This window comes from Emys orbicularis, chromosome 5 (genome assembly GCF_028017835.1).
Source record: "Emys orbicularis isolate rEmyOrb1 chromosome 5, rEmyOrb1.hap1, whole genome shotgun sequence".
NCBI classification, from domain to species: Eukaryota; Metazoa; Chordata; order Testudines; family Emydidae; genus Emys; species Emys orbicularis.
Genome location: NC_088687.1, coordinates 11,413,586 through 11,439,744, shown reverse-complemented (window position 1 = coordinate 11,439,744; position 26,159 = coordinate 11,413,586). Strand labels below are relative to the sequence as shown.

The window sequence follows — 26,159 nt, the reverse complement described above, 5'->3', positions numbered from 1 at the left end:
GCGCTGTGTGGGGGTCGGGTGGGGGCTCAGGTGGTGTGTGTTGGTATCGGTGGGGGGGTAGGTGGGGTGCAGGCAGGCGCTGTGTGGGAGTAGGTGGGGGGGCTGCTCCTAGCCGACGGCCCCCAACGCACTCTCAGCCCCGCGCCCTTCCCCCACCGGCGCCCATCACGGGCCGGGCCGGGCTGCCGGGGGCCGGGTCCCGCAGGGCCGCAGCCGCCCCGCCTCTCGCCCTCTGAGCGGCCACGTCGCTGCCACGTCCCGGCGCAGGCGCTGCGGCTGCTTCCGGCGCGGACGGATGGTGGAGCCGGGAGCGGCCCGCACTTGCCACCGTCCCCGGGAGCCGGAGCGAGCGGGGCCGCAGCCAGGGCAGCGCGAGCCCGGGCCGGGGCGGGCCCGCCGCGGGCAGCCATGAACTTCCTGCGGGGCGTCATGGGGGGGCAGAGCGCCGGGGCCCAGCCCTCCGGGGCCGAGACGGTGAGTCGGGTCGGGACCCCGCAGCTCGGGGCCCGGCGCCTCCATGGCTCCGCCGCCCCAGCCCCACACGGGCCCGGCTTCTGCCGCCGCCTTTCTCACGCACTGCGGGGCCTGGGGCGCCCCGGGGTGCTGGGGACAGGGAGCTTCGGGAGCGGGCTGGGATCCGGCTCCACCCGCCCTTCTGCCCCCGCGCTGCCGCGGCGCCCCTTCCCCAGGCCGATCGGGGCCTCGGACCGCGGCTTCTCCCCGGCCCTGGCGGCGCCGAAGGGGTGTGTTCCTCCTCCGCGCACAGCCCGGGCCCTGCTGGGCACCCTCGCTGCAGCCCAGGGACTCACAACCCGGGTTAAAAGGTGATCGTAGCTTGCACCGGAGACGGGGTCTAACCCGGTTGCTGTAACCAGGCGAAACCCCCGTCTTGAGACTTCTTACAGGGACACGGTTAGTTTCTGCTGACGCTACAATTTAAGCATGAGCAACTGGTTACCCTGCCTGGGAGACGTGGTGTATACAGGAGGCCCTTAAAGAGATCGACCTTCAGCCTATTGGAGTGTAGCTCCAATGAGTGTGAATTATTTCCTTTATCCTGAGACAGTGGTTGTGAAAGAAACTGAGAATTCTGGTTATGATCCTGTGTGTATCACGCACTTCAGTTATGTAGCAATTGTTGGAAGACTCTTCCCTAATGAGCTGCATTTTTCAAACATGAAGTCAGATTGGGCTCTTAAATACACCTGTGTAAATCTGCAGTGAGAGACAGAATTTGACTTTGGTAAGGAAGAAACAAGTCATGCTTTTCTGCCCCTTGTAACACTCTCGAGAGAATAGCTCAATTACAATTTGCATTTATTCTGTAGACCAAATTCAAGTTGCACTTTAGTCACCATAAAAGTTCACCATCTGAGTGACTAGTTCTTGAAAGTGGGGGTTAAAAGGTTTCAGTGCAGAATTTAGCAACTGACTCATTATGCAAGGTTCAAAATTTAAAAATACCCTCCAGAATTCTCATTTCTCTGGTTTCTTTCATCTTAAAAAAAGATTGATTGATTAAATTGTGGGTAAAATATTAAAGAACCTCTAATCAGAAACCTTTGCTGTTACAAAAGCATTTTCTAAGTTATTGTCTCTGAAAATAGACTGGGCAGGTTGGTTTTGGCTCAGGGATGCTTGCATGCTCTGCTGTCTCTTTGCTTTGCCTGTTATAAAGAAGCAAGTGGACTGAAACTGACAAATATCCTGTGCTTAAGAGCAGGATCTTGTATGTTTCTGGCTTGGTCTACCCTACAGAGTTAGGTCCATGTAAGGCAGTTTATGTCAACCTAATTATGTCAGTGTCTACACTAGAATGCTGCTTCCACCCAAGTAAGTGCCTTGGTACACTGACATAATAGCTACACTTCCACTAGAGGCATAGAGCGAGGCAGTGTCCCTGTAGACACTGCATTACTTACATAGGCTGTTGGCTGTCATTCTGTCAGCAGCAAGGGCTCACAGCTGGTAATTTCACGGCTGGTAGGCTCTGTGCAGGGCTCACAGCTGGGACTGTCACCCCACGCGGGTGGGGGCTCCAGTTGTGAGCCTGATGGGGCTGTCAGTGCCCCACAATGCCCCACTTCAGTCAGTTCAAGCGCTCCTGGTGAGGACGCGCTCCACCGACAGGAGGAGGGTAGTGTGGACACCAACAGCCTATTGAATTACTGTGGTGGCTGTAGGTTGACCTAAATTAAGTGAACCTAATTTTGTGGTTTAGACAATCCTTCTGACACTCTCTGCTATCCGGAAAGGAACATTCACCATGGACAGAGTGGACAATCCACACCTTCAGGCTAGTTACAGTCACAGACAAGCCAAAATCACTCTAGTGGCTTGAAAATGCTATTATCACCTACTTTATTTGCTGTATTTTTGTTGCAATCCTTGTTTTGGAGGGCAGGGGGGTTGTTTATGATCGGGATGAAATTGTTGAAGTTAGTAGCGTAAGTATAACTTTGTTATGCAAACCTTCATGTGTTCTAGTTAAAATAAACCCAGGGGAAAACTTCCTTAGGTTAAGGTCTAAGGAGTACATCAAAACACAGCTAAACTATGTAAACTTATTAAAATCAGTGACTTTTTTCATAAAGTAGAAGACAGTAGTTAGAGAAAGGAAGTCAGGAGTTTTTGTCCCAGCTATGACACCTGCCTGCTGTATGATTCCCTCTCCATTGCATCCCCATCTGTAAAAACAGATAAGATAGACTATGGGTGGCAAGGCTTAATTTATGTCTGTAAAGTGACTTGAAATCCTTGCATGAAAGACGGTGTACTGTATTATATGGTGAGTAAAACAGTGCTCTTTCCTTTACAACCAGAATATGGAAAAAATGAAGATGGTACAAACTTTGATACCAGTAAGGCTGTTGATTTTTGGGGAGAAATAACTTCTTCTAATAGCTGATACCTGTTTCATATGAAAACTTATTTACAATGTGTGATTTTGAGGTTTTTCCTTTACACAGTTTAAAATTTAGCTCCATTTTGTGCCTCGTGTTTGTTCTCCTCTTTGCCATTTCCTGGCAGGTTTCACAGAGTAATACTTCACCTAAAGAAATTGCTCTTTTTTTTTTTTTCTTGCGATATGTTTACAGTATACGTGATTAAGGCTAAGATTCTTTCACACATATTTTTAGTAAAAGTCACGGGCAATAAAGAAAAATTCACAGAAGCCTGTGACTTTTACTAAAAATATGCATGACAAAGCGGGGAGCTGCAGGCTCCCCACATCACCCAGGAGGGCCTGGCTTGGAGGTGCAGGGTCCCCCACCGCCCGCGGCGGCTCCAAGCTTGGGGCTCCGAGCTGTGGCATGCCCGTGGCAGCTCTGAGCTCCGGGGTGCCCCTGCCTCTGCCCCAGCTGGGAGCTGCCTGCCGGGCACCCCTGCCTCCCTCTGCTGCTGGGAGTTTGGACCCCCGCAGTTCCCAGCTGCCAGGGGTGGCGAGAGACGCTACAGCTCCCAGCTGCTGGGGTCTCAAGTCACAGAGGTCTCTGGAAGTCACGGATTTCGTGACTTTTGTGACCTCCGTGACAAAATCGTAGCCTTATACGTGATACTGTATCTATCCACATTTTATAAACAAGCCTAACTCTAAATTTCTGCTGTAGTAGGAAGAGAGCCTGAGATATAAGCCCTTGTATTAAAGACCTGGTATGAGGCCTGAGTTAAAGTAGTGGGCAGGCTTTGCCGATATAAAGCAAAGTTAGCAAAAGTAAGGCTGTGAGCAAATGCCAGGCTCTGCCTGCTTGCAAGTTCACCGAATCTGGCAAAACAGGGCTGATATTGCAGAAATACACATTCCTAAGAAGCGCTAGGCACAGAGTACTCATGCAAACACATTCTAGAAGAGTGGTTACCAGAACATCCCGATATCAAGGATGGTACAAAAACATTCGCCAAGGATAACAGGAACACACTGACTCCTCCTGAAAGATAAGGTCGGGATGACAGTGTGATGAATAGAGATGTTTTAATCGAACCAACGTGTGCAAGGAGATGGGTGACAACTAGCTACGTCAGGGGGCAGTAACTAACTATGTCAGAGGGGTAGTACGTAACCTGTTTGTATCAGGGTATAAAGAGATATCTCTGAGAGAGTGTCTTGGTCCAGCCGAGGGAGGAATGGAAAGTCCCGCCATTCACTGAGTTGCATCCATTGTCATGGACATATATGACTTAGTATCCTCCTAGAGTCTGCCAGGTGCTATTACCATGCTTTGTCGACAATAAACCTGGCCGGGTGCCTTCGTATTTTAACAGATCTTGTGGTCATTGGGTGGTTCGCTCGAGGTCTGCTGTGCTGTCTGTCTGCGCAGAGCTGGGGCAGCACACAGGGAGAACACACACACGCAGCCAAACATCTAACAACACTGGTGATCCCAAGATTGGCCAGTCAGAGTGTACTATGCCAACAGTGTGGGAACTTTGGTAAATGATACTTACATAGAGCACTATCCCATGGTGTGCCTAGTAACTGAAACTGGCTTAGAAATTAATCAGGCTGGTTGTACAAAACATAATGGATGGTGGCTGTGTGAATGCTTTGCTACAATCGACAGCAACAACACAAAAAGAGGCTGGGCCCAACTGGTACAAAAAGAATTAGTCAGTGAGGTGGTACGAATACATGATGTGGTATGTGCTCTGGGATATTCCAATTTTTCTATACATGGAAACATTTGTCCTGGAATCAATACAGGATTTTGTGTGCAAGTTACTAGCACAGTCCAAATCGGAACCCATGCCTTTTGGCCAATCAGTAGTGTCAGCACTGCCACTGAAATTATTACTCCTCCTGGCAACCTGATTGAATTATTTCCACCAGTGTAGCAACTACAATTGGACATACATGATTTGGTGGCAAGAACCACTGCGGAGAATAGATGGTAGCTCCATACTTAACACTATAACCAGAGTTCATTATATGACTCCCAGCTCCCCTCTAACTTCAACAGTAAAGAAGCTAATAGTCTCAGTAGATTTATTTTTCCCAGATACTGTTGAAAATGACTTTTGAAATTGTCTTAAATGGCTACTCCTAGAAATCTGCCAGTTTCCTGCCTCAGACCAAATAAATTACCGTGCCACAGTTTGAAACATGGGTACATTTTGATGTTTGAAGTCTGCCTTTTTTCAAGACTCAGAGCAAGCACATCAAAATGACTGTGAGGTTGCCATTATTTCACAATGAATCTCAATTCTCCTTCACTGAACCCAAAATCAGAGGGGGGGGAATGCTGAAGTACATTTTTATATCAAGACTAATGTATAAAATTTTGTGTAAATGCTCTTGACAGGGAAAACACATTGAGGCTTTTTCACATGAAAAGTTTTATTCTAATCTGGGCAGTGGATGTTTTTCAGTTCCCCTCTAACTCCAAAAAAAAAAAAAAAAAAAAACACACCTGACAACTTTTCTTCTTGTGTAAACTCTCCATAGATAGAGCTTGTTAGTTTCAAATCTCAGACACTGAGCAAGTTTCTGAAGAGAAAAATCATGTTTCTTAAAATTGGCTTCCAAAGGATGCGTTTAAAAAAAGCCAAACAGCCCATTAGACTTGTGTCCTTTTTTGCTGCATTGATATGTAAAGAGGGTTTGAAAAGCTCACTTAAGGGAGTGTGAGGGTGCTGCCCGTGGGAGCCAGCTGAGGTCACTCAATTAGGGTGAATTGCAAACAAAACGGGGCAGACAAACCCCAAAAGCTGGTGGATATTCCAATACTTAGATTTATCAAGCCAGCCCAAAACAGCTTCTGTAGTACCTCACTAGTTACTCAGAAGTCCAAACAGCGCAGTTCCCTTAAAGTACTCAGCCTTAGGCCTCCGTCCAGACACACCTGTCAGATATGATGATTACTGAAAATCTTATCTCATCATATAAAAGAAAAGGTTCTTCCAATCCCAAAGGATCAGCCGCATACTCCGGTCCAATGTGATAACTCCGATCTTACCCAAAATACACGCTTATAGCCAATTCTTATTAACTAAGCTAAAATTTATTAAAAAAGAAAAGAGAGAGAGTGTTGGTTAAAAGATCAATATACATACAGACTTGAATTCAATTCTTGAGGTTCAGATGCATAGCAGAGGTGAGCTTGTAGTTGCCAAAAGTCCTTTTAGAAATAGTCCATAGGTTATAGTCCAATGTCCATATTCAGGGTGACTCCAGTCAGTGACTGGGGATCTCAATCCTTGTGGCTTAAGGAACCCAAATCAGATCTGAGATGAAGTAGGATTGTGTCCCAGGGTTTTTATACATTTCCAGCAGCCTTTTCGGCCTGAGAAAACAATAGGTTTAACTCTCCTTCCAAACATCCTGGCAATTAGCACAGGGTAATTTATCCATTAAACAGTTCAGATACAGGTTACCACAACCTTCAAAGAGTCATATAGACAATAATACTATTTCACTCAAGTATCATTACAAATGTTAATATTCCTTTTTTAATCTTTGTATTAAAGACTTGCATTTCAAAGCTCTATTTATTTACATATCTTCCTACCAGTCCTTAAGGTTCACCCATGGGTCAGGTTAGTCTGAGTTAATTAACTCTTTCTGGCCCTGTCATCTTTCAATGAGATTTTATATTTATTACACTCATAACATCACAGGGAGGCTTTGTCTAGTCACGGATTTGAACCAGTATAGTGACGCCCCTGTTTGGACAGTCTTCATACAGTTTAGAAGTACCTTTTTTTAACTTTACTGAAGTTGAGTCCTTACCAACTTAGATTAGAGATGTATTATATACATTCCGTTTAAATTCCAAAGGTCCATCCAGCACAAAAGTTTCGATCTGGTATCTTGTTCTTTACTTTAAATGTCGTTTACTTTCAATGACTACAAAGTTGTCCTTTGTGCATTTGAGGCTGCTATGTTGGTCTGCCATGACTGTGAAAAGGGCTTCACACTCAACCTTCTCTAGCCAAAGTCTGTCTCTGAATGAGTAAGAACCTGGTCCGCCAAAAGTGGCAGCTTTAGAGGCATATATTTCATACAGGTGCTTATCAGTGGTCTGTATAATCAATGTAGGGCGTTCCATTGGCACCTTCGTGAATTGCTATTCTCTGGATATTGCACTGAGATGAGACTTGGCTTCTGGGGAAGTAGTGCTTCCATCAGTATCCAGCTAGGAGTGTTCCTCAGCCCGCTTACTGAGGAATGTCAAAGTGGGGCTTTGTGAAGCAAACGAATACAAGAGGGAAGAGCTTACAAACCAGAGTAATGCTTGTTCTCCACAAAGCCCTGCTGACCTTCCCTCTTCTGTGTAGCTTCAATCCTGTGGCTCAGAGAGAGTGAGTGAGTTTAGATGGGGGAATTAAGGGTGGCTACAGGATAGAATGCGGGACATGAGGGTCAAGTCTGTGTACTCTCTTGTAGCCAGTACTGCTTACAAGGGTTCTGTGGCTACATGGCCAGGTACATGCATTCTGGATCTGTATGAAGACAACACTAACATAATAAATCCTGTTCTTTATATATTAAAGCTGTATATAGTTTGGTCAAGTAACTTTAGAGTCCTAGGGGATGCTCAGAGCACAAGTCCTGTGAAGGTAGGGTTAGTTCATATGTAACTGGAAAAAGTATAATTTCGGGATAAGTAATGTAGTGTCTGATTGAAAAGGAGGACGGTTTTTAGATACTAAAAGGTACCAACAATAATGTCACTGGGCGGGATGAGGTTACCATTGTCCTGCTCCTTCTTGAGTTAAATAACCAAAGAGGCTTTCTCTAAAGTTGCATGAGTCAAGAGGTCTAACTGAAGGAGAATCAAGCTCTCCAGTGTGTTTATACCATGGGCATAACTTTACTTCAAGAGTTGTGTTGGTCATGGTTATGCTTGTTGCTTTTTGTACAAGTGTGCCTACACTAATATGATTGCAGTAGTGAAAATCCTTGCTCTGTACACTGTATTTGCACTGGTGCAAAAAGTCACTGCGCAGACAAGGCCAACAGTCCAAGGAGAACTTTCTGTATTCTGTAACTAAAGATCACCTTGTGGCTACGCCTCTGTATGTGCGCGCTGAGATCCAGAACATCAGAAAGCTGTGTGCAGAGTGTGGCTTTAGGGAAGGCTGAATGCTGATCACTATGGGTGGGAGTTAGTAATTTTAACTGAAGCTTCACATACAGATGAACAGTAAACAAGCTGTTCTCTCTAAAAAGTGCAGTGGGGTAGAAAGAACTGGCATGTTCAGCAGAATTTCTAAAATTAAATGTTCTATTAGGAATCTCTACTGGTTCTTTGGTCCTTGGTGAACTTTGAGTTCACCCTTGTCTCAGTCTAGATTTTTATATCTCAATCATTATATTCTGTTTTCCAAGTGTTCTGTTCTGCAGTGAATTAATTTACCATCCGAACAGAAGAAATAGGGAAATAGTCAGTTGTCTCATGCTAGTTTTCTGAGGTGCTGGCTGTGGAGGATCTTGAATTTGGTATCCAATTACTGTTACTGTTGATGCAACTATCTGTTGTTTGTTTTAGATTCAGAAACTCTGTGACCGTGTAGCTTCATCTACTTTATTGGATGATCGAAGGGATGCTGTACGTGCTCTCAAATCATTATCAAAGGTATGTGTTGTATTTTTTCTATTATGCCATGAACGTATACAGTGCCTTTTGTGGTATTCCATTTAAAAGTGTTGTCTGCATTTTGCACAATATTACTAATAACATTTTTAATACTACTTACTACTTTTAATGTTTTATTTTCTGGATAGAAATATCGCCTGGAGGTGGGGTTCCAGGCTATGGAACATCTTATCAATGTTCTCCAGACAGACCGGTAAGCACATTCTAACTTCTAAAAATGAACTCTAAGTGGCAGTTTTCTCAAACTACATCCTGAAATAGTATTTAATAAAGCTAAACCAGACCTGTAATTAATGTGTACAGAATGCTAAATTTTATTAGTAATTCTCCTGGCAGATTAAATTTTGCTTACAGGACCTGCTTACAAACATGTACATAAAATAAGGAAGTAGGAAATAAGGAAATTTAGGGATGGCAAATTATAATAGCGATAAAACAATGGCGATACAGAAGTGTGTGTAAATACAGCAGAAACTTGCTAATTTTAAAATATGTAAAGTTAGTCATGTCTGGACGACTGACAAATCAGAAGTCATGCTATTAATAGACTAAAGAATCACGTATATAAATATTAACAAATGTGTTAGGGCAAAAGGAAGTTAAGATATAATTTAACAATTTGTAATTAGGAGGACTAAATATGGAATCAGTCAGTCTTATTTACTGGTGTACATAATTTGGTGGGTTGGTACAATGTTTTTTATATGGAACAGCGTTCATTTCTACAGGTTAAGGCTTTGGAGTAATAGAATAACTACAGCTTATTGGTGTTGAAAGTGCTGCTGTCAAGGGAAAAAAGATACTCATCTGAAATTGTTCACGTGTCAGAAGGAAAAACATTGATTATTTATATACAGCTGCCTCGCCAGTTGATCTACTTATAGCATTTGGCAGCACTGTGTGTAGTAACTTCCTCTTTGTCGTTTCATCCACTACCGTGGCATCACCATCATGTGCTGCTCTTTCCCTTCCACTTGGAAGCATATAATAATGTAGTCTCCTACCCACCTGCATCTCCACACAGAGCTAGGGTAAGAAATAATCACAAGGGTTGTATAATATTTTATAATATAATATAAAATAATCCAGCTTGTACGTTGCCCACACGAGGAGCTTGGACTCACACGTGGAAGTAAGGAGGGTGGTGGGCAGGAGAGCATCTTCTCACATTAGAACCAAGAAAAAGAGGGAATTGAATGCCAGGGCAGGTCAGTAGCCTCATGAATCAAGATATTGGCACCAAGGGTTGGCGGCTTCCCCTCGGAAACGTATTGTACAGGGCTAGAAAACAAGCAGTGGTGAGCTAGAGACGCCGCTGGCCCTATTGGTATGGCTGCAGAGAAATACCAGAGACCGGAAACAAGCAGGCATTTCTCCCCTTGGAGCCCTCCATGTGACCAAAGGACAGACAGACAGTAGGAGCAGAGGGCTTGTGACTGCTACTCAGTCTGGAAGTGGGGCATTCACTTTGGGGGGCCCAGCTCTCTTAGTTTACATCTGCTGTGTTGCCCACGTACACTCCCCTGCTGCTCTCTGTTACCCAAATTGAGGAGGAAAACGACGGAAAGGGGTGAGGTACCAGAGGCAGGTCAATTCTGAAATAGGCTTGTTTTAAGAAAGCTCCCCTGGTCACTGAAATCCACAGGGCACAAGTTCCCGGAGGGGAAGAACAACTGCCACAGGTATCTGAATATTGTCTGACCTGTAGGGTAGGAGCGGTTGGTACGCAGGTTACTGCAGCCCAAACCCCCAGCAGCTAGCTCTGAGTCGAGACTGTTCTATACAGAGGAAAATAGAGAATATGTTAAGTGTAGAGGAGTGTTGCACTTAGGTTGGTTCACAGATCTGGGACTCAGCCTTCAAAGCTAACTTTCCTTTGCTGCTCAGGTTGCTGGAAGTTGGGACTCATGCAGACATAGTGCTTGTCACTTGTCTCGCGCCATCACCCTGATCTAGACTTGTCTTGGGCTTGTGCCTTGGTAATGACCCTGTCTGTGTTCTTTCTGTGACTTAGCATAAGCATGGGGACACAAGAGCACCTTGTTAGGCAGGAATGTGACTTGTTTGGGGTAGGATAGAGTAGCAAAATGATGGGGAATAACTTGCTGGCTTTTAGCGAAGGGCCTTGGATCCCAGGCCTCGGGAAATAAAAAATGCTATGGGGATTGGCTCACCCAATGAACCTGCACATGGGAATGTTCACAACAATTTCTACCATCTCTAGGATTATTTAAGTGGCTTTCTGTTGTCCTTTTGGGATGTCTTATAACTCCTTAAGAGCAATTGAAGCAACTTTAGTTTGACAGGAATGATTAGCCTCCAGTGCTAACTTCTGAAATTGTGAGCTCATTATTAATGTCTAGTTCAATGGTTCTCAACCTGCGGCCCAATCAGCACACAGCTGCGGCCAATGGGACATCCTCAGGGACATACAGGAAGTATTGGATGCGGCCCACATAAAACATTGTGGGCCGCATATGTGGGCCGCAGTGGTAAATAGGTTGAGAACCACTGGTCTAGTGTGAAAGTCACTTTTGTTGACAAAGTCTTTGTGATGTAACTTAACACAATAGCATGTTGATATTACCCCTGCATGCTGAGAAATATGTCTCCTGCCAGTCAGATAGATAGCCCTTGAGGAAAAAGAGAGAAAATTTAAACTTCCACCATGCTACTCTTTATTTAAGTGTGTGAAACTTTATTCACGTTGATGGAAATAGTGATTTGTAAACTAGGTGATCATTTGTAGTGCATAGGCATCTTTCCACTTGAGCACACTTTGACACTTGACTTTATTCCCACCTAGACAGTGCTATGTGAGTGGCGTATGTAGCTTCATATGTTGATCCTAGTAGAAAAATAAGCCATCTTGGTTTATATCGTCATGTGTTACTGGATGAGTTGCATTTCTTCTGCACTTCTCCTGTCCAAGTACGATCTTCCTCTTCTCTGATCTGAGTTGCTTCTTCCAGCTTCTAGACTTCTTTATCCCAGCCCAGAAATGTTCCTCTTCTGTGTTTCAAGTAAACGTATTGTTCCACTCTTCCCATGGTCTCCTTATAGGCTATGTCTAAACTACGGACCTTACAGTGGCATATCTGTACCACTCACTATACGGTCTCCCACGTAGCCGCTCTTTGCTGGCAGGAGAGAGCTGTCCTGCTGGCGTAATTAAACCAGTCCCACACCAGCGCTTTTGTCGGTGAAACTTATGTCGGTCGGGGGGGGGGGTGGTTTTTTCACACCCTTGACCAACAAAAGATTTTTCGACAAAAGTGCTAGTGTAGACAAAGCCATAGATTCAACATGTTACTTTCTGTGGCTTCCCTCATGCTCAATTCCCTGACTGCTTGCAATACAAACACTTAATTTTGTTCTACAGAAAATTGCTTTCTTGAGCTAATGCTGCAGCTACACATGATCAAAAGTTCTGCTGTCCTAAAACTCAGCAACACTGTAAGGTCAGCACTTACGATCTGTAAAACCAGGCTTTTACAAAAAACAGTATCAGTATATGTTTCCATTTTAACTTAAATGGCAATAGCATTCGGTTGGTATAAAGTTCTTTTGCTTGTTTTGCAATCCACACGTGAGCGTTCATATCTGAGAATCTGAAAGTGAAGCTGATTGGCAACTGGCTGCAAATAAAACAGAACTGGCTATTCTGTTTTTACTCTGGATGCTGAACGCAGTACAGAATGTAAACCATAAATGGTGAAAAGTAAACTTGATTTTTAAAATTTCTTTAGTTTTACTTAAGTAGATAATTTAAATTTGCTCCTCTTCCTGAAGAACTCTGAAGTATGGGGTACTACAGAGTGCCATTCTGTCACCCCTTCTCTCCAATCTGTGGAGGGGGGGCATTTTAAGGGTTAGTGAAGAGCATGGAAATATAGTGTTTTCAGTAAGCTGCTGACACCCAATTGTATGTCTATTTCATTTGACTTGGACAGTGCAGTTCAACACCTCAGCCAATGTCTAGTTGAGATTAGGGCATGGGCGAAAGCGAGCTGATGAAGATTAATCCAGATAAGACTGAGGTGGTGACAGTGGGTTGGGGGAAGCAACTGGAGAGTATGTCCAACATTCATTACTTGATCGATAAATAGAGGGATTATTTAAAACCCTGTAGCTACTGTTTGGCAATTCTATTACAGCAGTAACTCAGTGATCTTTTTACCATCTGTATCTGGTTAGGATGTTGCTGCCTTTCCTTTCTTATGTGTCCCTGGCTACTGTTAACCATGATTTTGTTTCCTCAAGATTAGATTATTGCAATGCTCCCTACATTGGTCTGCATCTTAATAAAACCATTCAGAGACTGAAGCTTATTGAGAAGGGCATCTTGCTGGTAGCATGTGACACCATTGCTCTGGGATCTGAACTGGTTGCCCATTGCTCCCCACTTAGGTGTGAAATAGCCTGAACTTGGTGCCTTTCAAGGCACACTGCAAAAGTGACAGATGTTTGATGGGGTTTTGGAGAGGGCTGAGGGTTAGCGTCTCATAACTTTGAAGTGGGGGAAGTTCCTGGTGAAATTACTTCTGCTTCTGGAACTTTATGGTGTTGTATTACTAACAGCCTTGGAAAGATGTCCCTTTATTTTAAATCTAAAATTGTTTACAGCATTAAGTACAAAATCTTAAAGTGAAAAACTCTTAAGATCTTGAAATCTCCATGAAGTACCTTGATTTCTTAAGAGATGTCTTTGTTAACTGATGTGCTAAAGGAATTAATCTAGATACGTGATCCAGGTTCAGTGCAACTGCCGTGATTAGCAAACATCACTGCATCAAACAACTTGAAAAAAGAGCAAACAAATGATAGTTCATGCTGATCAACTTGTATAGTTGATCTTAAAATGAAGTTTTTGGAGATACTCAGAAGAGATGGAATGGCTTCTGAAATGAAAGGCATGGTGGTAGTTACGTTGCTGAGCATTTTTATACTGGCTCTTAATTTCTGAAGTGATTACACCCAAGGGGAATGAAAGTAGGGAGGAAGATTTTGAACTCTACAGCGATTACACACAGTTCCACATCTGCAAAGTGTTCCAATGTAAAAAAAAAAAAAAAAAAAACCCGTGACAACATAGCCTTTCCATGTACTACAGTTGTTTGCTAATATGTCTGTCTGCACTAGGAAGGAAATAATATAAAGTGAAAAAAGTGGAAATAAGTCATTAAAGAAAAGTGTTACTTCTGTTCACAGTTCAGATTCCGAAATAATTGGCTACGCTTTGGACACTCTCTTCAATATAGTATCGAATGATCTAGAAGAGGAAGAACAAGGTAAGCCTGCAGTAGTAACAATTGTAGTCACCCCCTGCAGTGAAATGCAATTTTCATGTTTACTCTATAATGATTTACGTTCAAATGATAAAAATGTAATGGTATGCAGTTTACTAAACACTGTTCCTTTAATGGGTCCTTTCTTACGATAGTACCACTACAGTCATTTGTCTGAATGCAAGGAATATTGGTCAACAGTAACTTGCATTGTAGTAATATGAAATCCTTTAGCCCATTTATTTCTGTAAGTACATATTTGGAATATGTATCTGTTTCAGTGGGGATTTTGTCTGTAGTTTCATACTAAAATATAACAATGTTCCACAGAAGGATTATCTGACACTAGACTTAAATTGTGTTTGCAGATTAGTCAATATCTGGTACTTAAAGCTAAAACTGAGATGAGTGGCCCTGATCAAATGATAGGCTTCTTTTTTTTCTTCACTTATCAATGAGTGTTTCTTAGAAAACATGGATTCCTTAAAAGCTAAAGGTGGCTGTGCATGAGTGTGAAAATATTTTGATTGCCAGCCATGCAATGACTGTCAATTTAGGATGGAAATAATAATAATAATACAACCCAACAAACACCTCTTCCCCTCCCACCCCAGTATTTCCACATCTGATCAGAGGCATAATACATTTGGTCTTGAAACTTGATATTTTTAGCTGCTCATTGTTATAACAGCTTATAAGAAGAAAATGGTAACAAATGGATTAAATAGGAGGATTAGGCATTATGATGTGGGTTCCCAGTTGTGTGTTAAATGATAAAATCACACCTAGGCACATTTAGAATGAGACTATTTGGTTGATCATTGGAGGCCTTTGAAGGCCTTTTCTTGAGCTGTTGATAAAATTGACAATCTTGCAAAATGATTACTGCTAAAAATGATTTTTAAATAGCCTAATATAAACATAAAATCTTTAAAGAGACTCTACTGTGAATCATAATTAGGATTTGGGGAAAAGTGTACTTCACATTAAAGACTGTATATTGGAATTTGCTCCCTTTTACTATTAACCAGTAACAGCTGGGGAAATCCCTGCTGCTTAGAATGGGGTGAAACAGCTCTCCAGTCAAGTGAAGCTCTCAAGTTTTTCAGGTTGTTGGGCAGAGTGAGGGGCATTGGGCACAATAGCAATGAGTGGTCAGACAGGAGGGAGACAGGCCTGGCTCATATTGGCCTGCACTTCTCCGCATGCCTGAGGGTGAGCCTCAGTCAGTAAGACTTCTGTAGTGCTCTAATAACCAGTTTGTGGCAACTGAGGAATGGAGTGATTGGGTCTGGACTTCCTGGCTACAATCAAGTAATTCATAGGCAGCTACCTCTGCCAGAAAGACAGGCAGCAATTTTAATGTAACTAATAAAGCCAGAGTGGGCTGCGTAATAAAACAAACTACAATTTTGCTGCTGCAAAACACAACTTGAATTGACTTTTCCAGGAGACTGCATTTCTCCTTTGTTTTGTTACAGCCTTTTGCAGTTGCACATGTTGCTGCTTCTGCTTTCCTTAGAAAACCAGTCCTAGCTAATTAGTTTAAACAGTCTAACCAATAGACCCACATACATACTCACGGTTAGTTTTAAAAATAAAAGTGTCAAGCACATCAAACCACTGGATTGACTTTTGGGGATTTTAAAGAAAACACATCACCCCGAATCAACAAAAGAAGGTCTGAAGGCCAGGTCAGCGCATGGACAAAACATATGCAACGGAGTAGACTTAGGAAAATGAGAAACTTAGATATAAATGCATTTTCCAAAATTCATGGCATGCTAAATATCCATGGGTTCATCATATATTGCATCCATCATACAGCTCAAGAGCATTGCAGGTAACCAGAGGACACTCACCATCTGGTTGTTGATTTCAATTCTATGTAGCACTGCTACTGTGCTGCTGGATTTTTTTTCAGTTTTGTACTTGAAAAGCTGATACTGCCAACTACGTTGAGTTTTGGGGTAGAACAATTCCTTACACAAGTTCTCCAGAAGTTTGAGCAATGTAGACCAGAAGAGAGGTCTCGATGGAAGGTATGTAGGTTGACCAACACATAGAACTTAATGTAATGTCAAGATATGGGCAGAAATGGAAATGTGCTTGAGCACTTTTCTAGAATTGTTGTGCCTTCCCTTGCATTGCTGAATGAGACTTGCAGCCTGAAATGCTCACAGAAACTAATACGATATATGGGAATCTTCAGATTCTCACCTTATTGTTTCCCCTCTCTTTCTTATTCCTATTCCCGCAAGTTCATTCAGTTGCCTCTTCTCGTGTAGTCTCCTTTATCGAAGGCACAGGCATCTCTAGTAAAATCTACTGCTGTAATTTTGGAGTTACTGAACGAATAGGCAGCACGGGTGCATGGAGTTTTTTGGCAATGGCCTTGATAGAAGACCCCCCAAAGGAGGGAGGTTCTGACATAAGAACATTGTGCTCAAAAGGCCATTAAAAACAAAGAATTACTGGCCTAGTATCACGTGTGTGTGATCAGAAGTACTGCAGGAGTACAGGGTTGTCTTGTTCTGCCACTTCCGTGACAACTAAAGTAATAATGGTGGCAGAATTCCAAGATGGCTGCCTTTGAAATCCATTATTAATTCTGCTGTTCTGCCGTGCTACATGGAAAGCTGTTTTACTTGTGAACCTTTCTCTTCTTTTTTTTTTTCTTCCTCTTTTGTCTACCTTTACAGACGATTTGGAAGGTAAAAACCTCAATTTATATAGCATGCTGCTTTTATTAGTCATAGTTGCTAATCACAAGTTATTTTTCACCTTCACTCTCTTCACTGTTAAAAAGGACACTGTAAGATATTTTTATAATCCTTACTAAAATTTTTTCATAATCTTTCTTCTCTCAGATTTAAAACTCAATTTCTTAAATTTGTTTTTGTACCTGAAATGTGTGTGTTTTCCCATTATGCTCAGGTACTTATCAGTTTGTGGGCATGTTATTCTGTCCCATGATTCTAAGTGGGCTTATTGGCATTCCAACAGTCTAAATACTTCTCGGTTAACTATTTAATGAAAGTGGATACCGGGGCTCAGCACAAGATTTTGGCGAGCAAGTATGGACGCATAGCGTTCTTGTGTCTGGAAGATGCATTGAAGGACTTAAGAGAAACTGTTATACAGAACAAAAATCAAGCTTTGATCCTTCCAGCCTTCACAGTGTCCCTTTTAAGTAACACACATAAAGAATATGGCATTATTACTTTCCTTTCATGGATCTAGTTGCCCACTTACACACTTACTTGTTCCTCATCTGTTAATCTGTCACAGTTCTAAGATGCATTTAGTGTGTTTTAACAAATCAACTAAGACTGGTCGTTTGAAAAGCGGTATTTGTTACTGAAACATCTAAAACTAATCTTCATAAACAGAGATCCCTCTTCCCCTCCACTCGCAGAACTGAAGTATGACTCCACATAACAATAGCCAGTCTAGAGCATCTGCAATAATGTAATTGACCAGTGTAAGGGAAATCAAAGTTGAAGTAGTATCCTTTTGATGTATTACCTCTTTCCTTTTCCTCATGCCCTCTTCAGCTTTCCCTTTCAGTTTAATTTTTCTGATTTTCCTTTTCCATATTTCCTTGACCATTAAATGGTCTTATGATTTTTCTGGTGACTTATATTTAGTTTGGCCCTTGCATATGAAAGTCTAGGACAGAGGTTTTCAAACTGGGAGTCGGGACCCCTCAGGGGGTCGCAAGGTTATTACATGGGGGGTCGCGAGCTGTCAGCCTCCACCCCAAACCCCGCTTTGTCTCCACCGTTTATAATGATGTTAAATATATAAAAAAGTGGTTTTAATTTATGTGGGGGGGGGTCACACTTAGAGGCTTGCTACTTGAAAGGGGTCACCAGTACAGAAGTTTGAGAACCACGGGTCTAGGACATATTGAATGGGAACAAAACTATTGGAGTAAATAGACCCCTCAGCACACTGATAAAAGGAAATGAATGTTGGGTTTACCATCCAGAACTCTCTTGAGCATTAGGATACTAGAACTTAATGGAAGAACAAGGGCATGTGTTAATGTGAGTCTGCTAGTAACGGAACTTGGTTTTTTTCTGAAAGCTGTAAGTCTTGCTCCTTGTGATCTATGAGAATATTGTATCAGGTTCGCCTGGGTTCAGCTATAAAATCTACTTTTCCAGGTTTTTGTAAAGTCGTGTACACACATTATTTTTCATGGTTATCAGAAGGGAAGGAAAGAGTTAACAACTTCCTAGACTAAAATCTCAGACAGAACAGTTAACCTTAGATGACCCTACTTTTTCCAAATCAATGGCACCAAAATGACTGCTTCATTGGAAGAAATACATTTAACTTGTGTATATATTTGAGTAATGATGATTGGCAACCTATGATAAAAATTTAAATTGGTCATTTCTGTTACCGACAATTAATAATGGAAAAACCTAGCAAATTAAGAGTTAGACTCTAAAGGGCACTTCAGTGGTTGAACAAATGCTGACTTTTGTGCCCTTTGAAGAAAAGATCAAAGGTAAACATCTTTCCCTTGTTCTACCACTGTCCAGATGGTGTGCCAAAACTCAAGGTCGTGGGCAGTTTGTCACCCTGTTACAGGTCTCTAAATTGTGGAGGCAGCAGTAGCAACTCCATAATTAAGTCTGTATGGAGACTTGCAATTAAAGCAGAACTAAAATTCTTTTGTTTTGCAAATAATTGACCTCGACTGATCAGCCAAATTTGGCCGAATAATTCGGTAGCTCTGTAGAGGGTGTTCTGTGTAATGCTTCGTAAAATCTTTGATAATGTTTGCAGATGAAGCGTATACAACTGCTTCTCTCACAGTATTGCCCTGTGTTCCGCACGTTACTTTGAGTTCCTCTAGTTTAACACCAATAATCCACAAACTCTTCTTGAGCTAATTGATGACTTCTTGGGTGTGGGCCACTTTCGACATGTTAAAATTAAACACTTACAAATGTCTTCATATTCAGGATAACAGCTGAGTTATACAAAGGTTAGGTGGTGACAGAACTACTGTGTGTTAGCTGCTTCTGTTAACCAGAGCAGTCCTGCTGAGGCACTAGCTGTGCTCTGCAGAGTCACTTGGGAAGTAGGTAGGGCAGCGGGGAGCATGGGGGGGTGCCATCAGGGGAGATGTGGCTCTGAGGTCATGTGGGAATGGGCAGCACAGAGAATGGGTGTGGCTTGGGAGAGCATAAGAGGCTGAGTAAGGCTTTAGCGGAAGGGCATTTTAGCGGCAGGCTTCAGATGAGCAGGGAAGGACAGAGGCTTGTATCCAGGAGAGGAGGCATGTGGTTAGTGCCTTTTGGCTGCGCTGAGATTGGTGCTTGAAAGGTTCCCTAAGTGTTGTGGCTTCATTGAGCAGATGAGCCCTTCAAGTGGACACTAGGCTCTCCCTCCACTCACCCTTCTTTCGCTCCTTCCTCCTCCATCACAGGTCCTCTGCATACATCCCAATCTGCCCAACTAAAATGTTGCTGTTTCTCCGCCCACCCCAGCCTCCATACCTGATCACCCATCTGCTAGCTCGTCCCTTGGTTACTTGATGAACCATGAGTCAGCTTCATGGGAAACCAAAGGGGATGTAGGAATGTGGGAGATTGGGTTTACACTAAAAATCTGGGAGAGGGTAAAGGGGCTTTGCTCTGAATCACCTGTTCACCAGAGTCCCACTTCTCTAAGTGGAGTGTTTCCTTCATCCACCTCATGCACAGCCTGAATTCCCCTTCATCAACCCCATGCCTCTACTTTCTCACATTTCCTTCACCCGCACCCTAACATGCTCCCGGTTCTACCACATTGTGCTCTTAGCGTTGATATGTATTGGTGTTTAAAATAGAGATGGATGGGGGGCTCTGGAGGGAGCACGTCATGGGAATGGGAGAGCGGGAACTGTACACTGGAGGATAGACATAAGGTGTAGGAGGAGAGTTGGTATTGGGGAACAGGGCTCTATGAATAGGAAGATCTCTGTGGGGCTGGTGGTAGATGGGGAAGTGTGAGTGGAGGAGAGACAGTGGCTGTCTGATGACGTAAAGGGGATAATAGCTAGGCAGCATTGATAGCTATGCAGGTGAGTAGCTGAGGGTTGATCTGCTGAGACTACATGGGGGAATTTCTAGATCAGACTCTGTTACGGTTGTTAGAATGCATCATCCACCACCAGATGCTGTAAAAAGTAATGAAATGACCAGCTAGGGTAGTCATCACCTTATCTACCCTCCACTCAGCAGTTCTGTTTCTCAGCCTCATCCGCCACTTGGGACATAATGGAAAAATAAGTCTTCACTCTTACCATAAACAAAATAAACCAATGCGTGCCCACAATGTGCAGACTTCAGTTCTGTAACTTACACGCACCTAAGCCTGGAAAGATCGCTAACCTGAATCACCCATTCACGTGTCTGTTAGAAATGTTTAGGAGAATGTAAGTCACTCTGCCGTCACCATTAGCAGTCTGACACCAGAGGTGGATAAAGAACTGGTTAAAGGGGAGACTGCAGCGGGTGGTACTGAAAGGTGAACTGTCGGGTTGGAGGGAGGTCACCAGTGGGGTTCCTCAAGGTTCGGTTTTGGGTCCGATTTTATTTAATCTATTCGTTACTGACCTCGGAACCGAATGTAGGAGTGGGCTGATAAAGTTTGCGGATGACACAAAGTTGGGAGGTATTGCCAATTCGGAGAAGGATCGGGATATTCTGCAGGGAGACTTGGATGACCTTGTAAATTGGAGTAACAATAATAGGATGAGATTTAATAGTGAGAAGTGTAAGGTGATGCATTTAGGGATGACTAATAAGAATTTTAGTTATAAGTTAGGGACGCATAGGTTGGAAGTGACGGAGGAGGAGAAGGACCTCGGAGTCCTGGTTGATCGCAGGATGACTATGAGTCGGCAATGTGACGTGGCTGTGAAAAAAGCTAATGCGATCTTGGGATGCGTTAGGCGAGGTATTTCTAGTAGGGACAGGGAGGTGCTGCTTCCGTTATACAAGGCGCTGGTGAGACCTCATTTGGAGTACTGTGTGCAGTTCTGGTCTCCTATGTTTAAAAAGGATGAACTCAAACTGGAACGGGTACAGAGAAGGGCCACTAGGATGATCCGAGGAATGGAAAACCTTTCCTATGAAAGGAGACTCGAGGAGCTCGGTTTGTTTAGCCTAACCAAAAGGAGGCTGAGGGGGGTTATGATTGCTCTCTTTAAATATATCAAAGGGATTAATACCAAGGAGGGAGAGGAATTATTTCAGCTCAGTAGTAATGTGGACACGAGAACGAATGGATATAAACTGGCTGTGGGGAAGTTTAGGCTTGAGATTAGACGAAGGTTTCTAACCGTCAGAGGGGTGAAATTTTGGAACAGCCTTCCGAGGGAAACGGTGGGGGCGAAAGACCTCTCTGGCTTCAAGATTAGGCTTGATAAGTTTATGGAGGGAATGGTTTGATGGGATAACGTGATTTTAGTCAATTAGGCATTAACGTGCCATCGCGGGTAAAATGAGGGTCCGGCTGTAGAATCTTGCCTGTATGCTCAGGGTTCTGCTGATCGCCATATTTGGGGTCGGGAAGGAATTTTCCTCCAGGGTAGATTGGCAAAGGCCCTGGAGGTTTTTCGCCTTCCTCCGCAGCATAGGGCAGGGGTCGCAGGCTGGAAGATTCTGTTGTGGGTGGGTCAGCTTTTGTGGCCTGCATCATGCGGGAGGTCAGACTAGATGACCATATTGGTCCCTTCTGACCTTAAAGTCTATGAGTCTATGAGTTACACACCAGTACAAAATAACAGAGACCTGCTTTTGATCTATTTATGAAAGCTGTGTCAAGCCGGATGTTAAGTGCCAAAACATGTAACCAACACCTGTGCTCTTAGCTCAAGGGTTCCTGTTAATTGTTCGGGATCAAGGTGGCAATACATGGCCTGTGGGAAGGGAGGTAGCTGAAGCTAGATGGGGAACTGATCATTGCAGTGAAACACTTAACTGCTTATTTCTTTGGTTTTTATGTGGATGATGCAGTCTAACAACCATTAACGCCAAAGGTAACTTTTCCAATTACTACATTCGATATGCACACAGGAGGTGAGACGTTCTTTTCAGTTATTGGAATGGGTTTCTTAGTAGATCATATTATGTAACTTAGAGTCAAGTTCAGTTACTATATCCAGGTTGGAGAAGTGTTAAGTTTTTCTCACAGGCTGTAAGAAGACTAACACAATGATTTCTCCCCTGGCAACTCTCTTCCCATTGTACCCTTTTTTTGGGACAAGTAGAGTGAATGCAACTTAGGAAACTACACTTTCTTTCAATATATTTTTAAGAGTCTGTGATATCGTAATTAGCCCAGGGTTGCCTATCAATGAGTACTTGCAGAATGTATTCATTCAGCATCAGATACAAAACAGCGCTTTCTTCTAAAATCTAATAAAGGGACGATCACTGGTATTCCTAGATTAGATACTGCTAATTGCTGGCTGTTTCATTAAGATAGTCTTGCTATAGAAAAATACAGGTCTTGTTTCTGAAGGTGACCTTTAGAGAGTTCAGCTACTCAGAGTAGTGCACTGAATGCTCCCATAAAGCACTGTCGTAGCATTTTGCCAGATCAGACCCCGACTTTCCAGCTTCTGCTTATTGTAATGCCTACATATCCACTGTCGTAGTGCGTCTGCCACAGAGCATCCAATCCACAGCTCAGGAGGTAATAGTGAAACTTTGTAAAACTACGTGTTGTGTCTATAGCATGGCCCTCCCTGCCCTGTGCACTGTCTGCAGTGGGGCTTTCCACATGGTGAATGTGGTATGACCTGCATAGTGCATGTGGAACCATTACACGGAGCAGGAAGGAGGGAGTATCATGAGGGTTAGCACACATTTGGCAGGATTGTTTTTCTAATAGCATGTCAAGGATTAGCTGAATCCAGTGTAACTCAGTAGATTATCATGAGATCTAATGTCTTTGAATAGTATTCTCATTTAAACAACAAGGAGTCCGGTGGCACCTTAAAGACTAGGAGATTTATTTGGGCATAAGCTTTCATGGGTAAAAAACCTCACTTCTTCAGATGCGTGAGGTTTTTTACCCAAGAAAGCTTATGCCCAAATAAAGCTTTGGGTAAAAAAAGCTTGTTGTTTTTGTGGATACAGACTAACACGGCTACCCCCTGATACTTTTCTCATTTAGTAATTATACAACATTGAAAAATATGGTGCATATTACCATTGCCAAATTCCCCCATTGTGCTTGACGTGCAGGAAGCCATTGTAACTGTGACAATTTTAGTTCATGCATATTCAGTTCTTCTGTATCTTAGGTGAGCAACAAGGAAGTTTATTTTGACGGGTTTCTGTGAGGCAGGCCCCTGTCCATAGATTGTGTGGAGACAAAGTCATTTCACTTACGTCATCAAACATTATTGTATTGTAACGAATATCTGCTGCTACTGACTGGAATTGGATTGAACCAGCGATCTGCAACTGAAAGGCTTATCAGAGACCATATCAGAATCTAACTAAATACAACCTCCGTTAACTGAAAGACGGTTGTACCACAGACTCACATCGCTTCGTGATCGATTCTTATATTTAATAGCCCTTGATTATCCAAAGTCTTATCTAAACTTAGTTGTTGCTTTTCCATCATGTCTGGATGATGATTGGCGTTGCCCAGTATGGGAAATTATACACAGGATACAACAGTATTCATGATATCTGGCATGCTGTTTCAACACTTTTGGTGCCATCATTGCTACTTCTCCAGTCTGTCCAACATGAACATCTTAAATAACATATATAAGACTGAATTACTTGTGTAGAACTTAAATAATTCTAGTCCAAAGGCTAGATAACAGGATGACCGTGAATTGCCTTTATGAAATTAGTCCAAATCAAGATCTGAGCGGTTATTTTGCCATCAATACATCTTAAAATGAATGTCCCTTTTTTTGGTGCGTCTGAGTTTTTTTTCATCACTGAACCAAAAAAATAAATAAATCCTTTTTCAAGAGTAAATAAGTACTTGAACATCCAACTTTAGACGGTTTTACTCCTAAACTAAAAGCCTTGAAGGAGGGAGCAGTAAATCTACTTTGTCTTTGGAGAAGGTATTGAATGATCTTTGTGGCACACTTGTTCAGCTGTACACTTCACTTCGACTGCATGCAAACACTAAATCCCCAAGGCTGCTTCCTGTCCTTCATTTGAAAAGGCAGGTGTTCTCTGCTCTGTAAGAGCTGTTTGATCACTTGGGAGCTTGCTTGCATTTTGAGTGTGTGGTCCTGTAGATGAGAAATGTGGCTCTGAGCAGACGTGACTGATGAAAATAGAATTTCTTGTAAACAGTGCAGTTAAAAATAGTCTAGATTTTATGAAGTATTTATCTGGGACCTGATCTGATTCCCATTAAAGTCAATGGCAAGACACCGTCATCTTCAATGAAAGCTGAATCAGACTTCTACTGAGTGAATTTGTGGTTTTCCATTATTAAAATGAATTAGCTCCTCATTTACTGGTCTGACTTTGGGATAGAAAACACTCAGATTCTCTCTCATGTTTAAACCAATGTAAATATTGTTTGTGGCACACAGATTCCAGCAATAATTACGGGGGGGGGGGGGGGGGGAGATACATGTATTATTTAATATGGCAATAAGGATTCTTTGGACCTTGACTCATAAGTACCTTATATAGGCTGTGTGTTTACTGCAACCTGTTAAAAGAAGTTCTACAGTTATTTTAATGTTACAGTGTAACAAATTCTTCTTGAACATTACAGAAGAAAATCCACAAAAACAGGCTGATGATCTGGGAAGGCAGTTTACAGAAATCTTCATTAAACAGCAAGAAAATGTCACTCTCCTGTTGACCTTTCTAGAGGTGAGTAGTGCTGCGGTACTTTGAATACCGAAGAAACATTAAAGTGGGTGTTTGATTCTTCATGGTTGTATATCTCTGGTGTAGTACAAATTAAACTTGAGGCAGTTTAAGAAAAACTTTGGTGAATATGGGCATGAAATCACTCTTCCAGAATGAAGAAAGCAACATCTCACAATAGGATAGGTGAAAGTGCTGCCTTTTAGAAGCAGAACAGGACTATAAATGATTAGAGGAACCCTGGGGAGAGAAGGGTGGAGCTGAAGCTAGTGGTAGTTATGTTACTGTTAAAGCAAAAAACCAGCATGGGGTGAGATTTGACTTTACAGCATGTTTGTTGTTACAGAGTAGAGCAGGGAAAGGGACCTGCTCACAGTGATGAATGCTCATCTACATTAGGGCCATTTGGCACCCAGTCATATAGCTGTCCTGTTTTTAAAGTCACTGTGTAGGTCATTTGCAAGAGTGTGAAATGCTCCTGGATTCATTGTTTAATGTCATTCTCCATATCCCTGCAGGAATTTGACTTCCAGGTTCGCTGGCCTGGAGTGAAACTTCTTACGTCATTGTTAAAGCAGCAAGGACCCCAGGTGCAGCAGATAATTCTTGTCAGTCCCATGGGTAAGTAGTTTGGTCACTGGACTGACATTTCCAGTGTAAGTTAGCCAAAGGGGCACGTCTAACCGAGCATTGTAACTACTCTTGAAGGGACTTCCAAAATGGGATTCTAGTAAACTCCTTGTGGTAATTCACGTCATGCGGTTGTTTGCTTTTTTCAGGTGTCTCGAGGCTCATGGATTTACTCGCAGACTCTAGGGAGGTGATACGAAATGACGTAAGTACAGAACAAAGGGATTGTGATCATGCTTGTACATACGTCTAGAGTTGTTCATCCTCTTCATAACTAGAAGCTCTCCATTGCATTGTTTCTGTAATGCTGCACTCAACCTCCCTTTAGCCCTGCTGCTCCAGAGTCTGTGCGCTCTGGAGAGGCATGAAAGGGTGGGCAGGAAGGAATGGGTTGGCGTGTCCCTGAGACAGATTCAGTTTTTGTGCCGGATGGTATTTGCGTCAGTAGCTCGTAGAACCACAAAGCACCGTGAGCGTATGCAAGAGCGTAGCTATGGGAGGCAGTATATCTAGAGATGGCCAAAACCACCCCTCCCCCATTACTGAGGAGTGCTGCTCTGTATATGATTTTTATAGCCACTTCCTGTCTTAATTCTTTCTTTTGGCAGTTTTTTATATTCCTATTTAGAGCTAAGTTTGAGGCATAACACACTGCTTCCCACGGGGTTTGATGCAAGTTGCCACATGCATTATGTACAATTGTATCCAGTAATTGCCACCAAGGTTTTCCACTGCTAATGTATTATAACTGTCGAGGAGGGCACTTC

General features: G+C 42.8%; 1 protein-coding gene across 3 annotated transcripts in view; it reads left to right on the top strand.

Annotated features, from left to right (window-relative positions):
- Positions 1-408: 408 nt before the first annotated feature.
- Positions 409-26,159, top strand: part of USO1 (USO1 vesicle transport factor) — a 67,705-nt gene continuing 41,954 nt past the window's right edge. For 2 of the 3 annotated variants that reach the window (XM_065404944.1, XM_065404946.1), the window contains exons 1-7: positions 409-474; positions 8,490-8,576; positions 8,726-8,790; positions 13,809-13,888; positions 24,665-24,765; positions 25,281-25,383; positions 25,542-25,597. In XM_065404944.1, coding sequence (XP_065261016.1) covers positions 409-474; positions 8,490-8,576; positions 8,726-8,790; positions 13,809-13,888; positions 24,665-24,765; positions 25,281-25,383; positions 25,542-25,597 — 558 coding nt within the window. Of the gene's footprint in view, positions 475-8,489; positions 8,577-8,725; positions 8,791-13,808; positions 13,889-16,587; positions 16,600-24,664; positions 24,766-25,280; positions 25,384-25,541; positions 25,598-26,159 lie in introns of all 3 variants that reach the window. The other variant, XM_065404945.1, reaches the window with a different exon arrangement.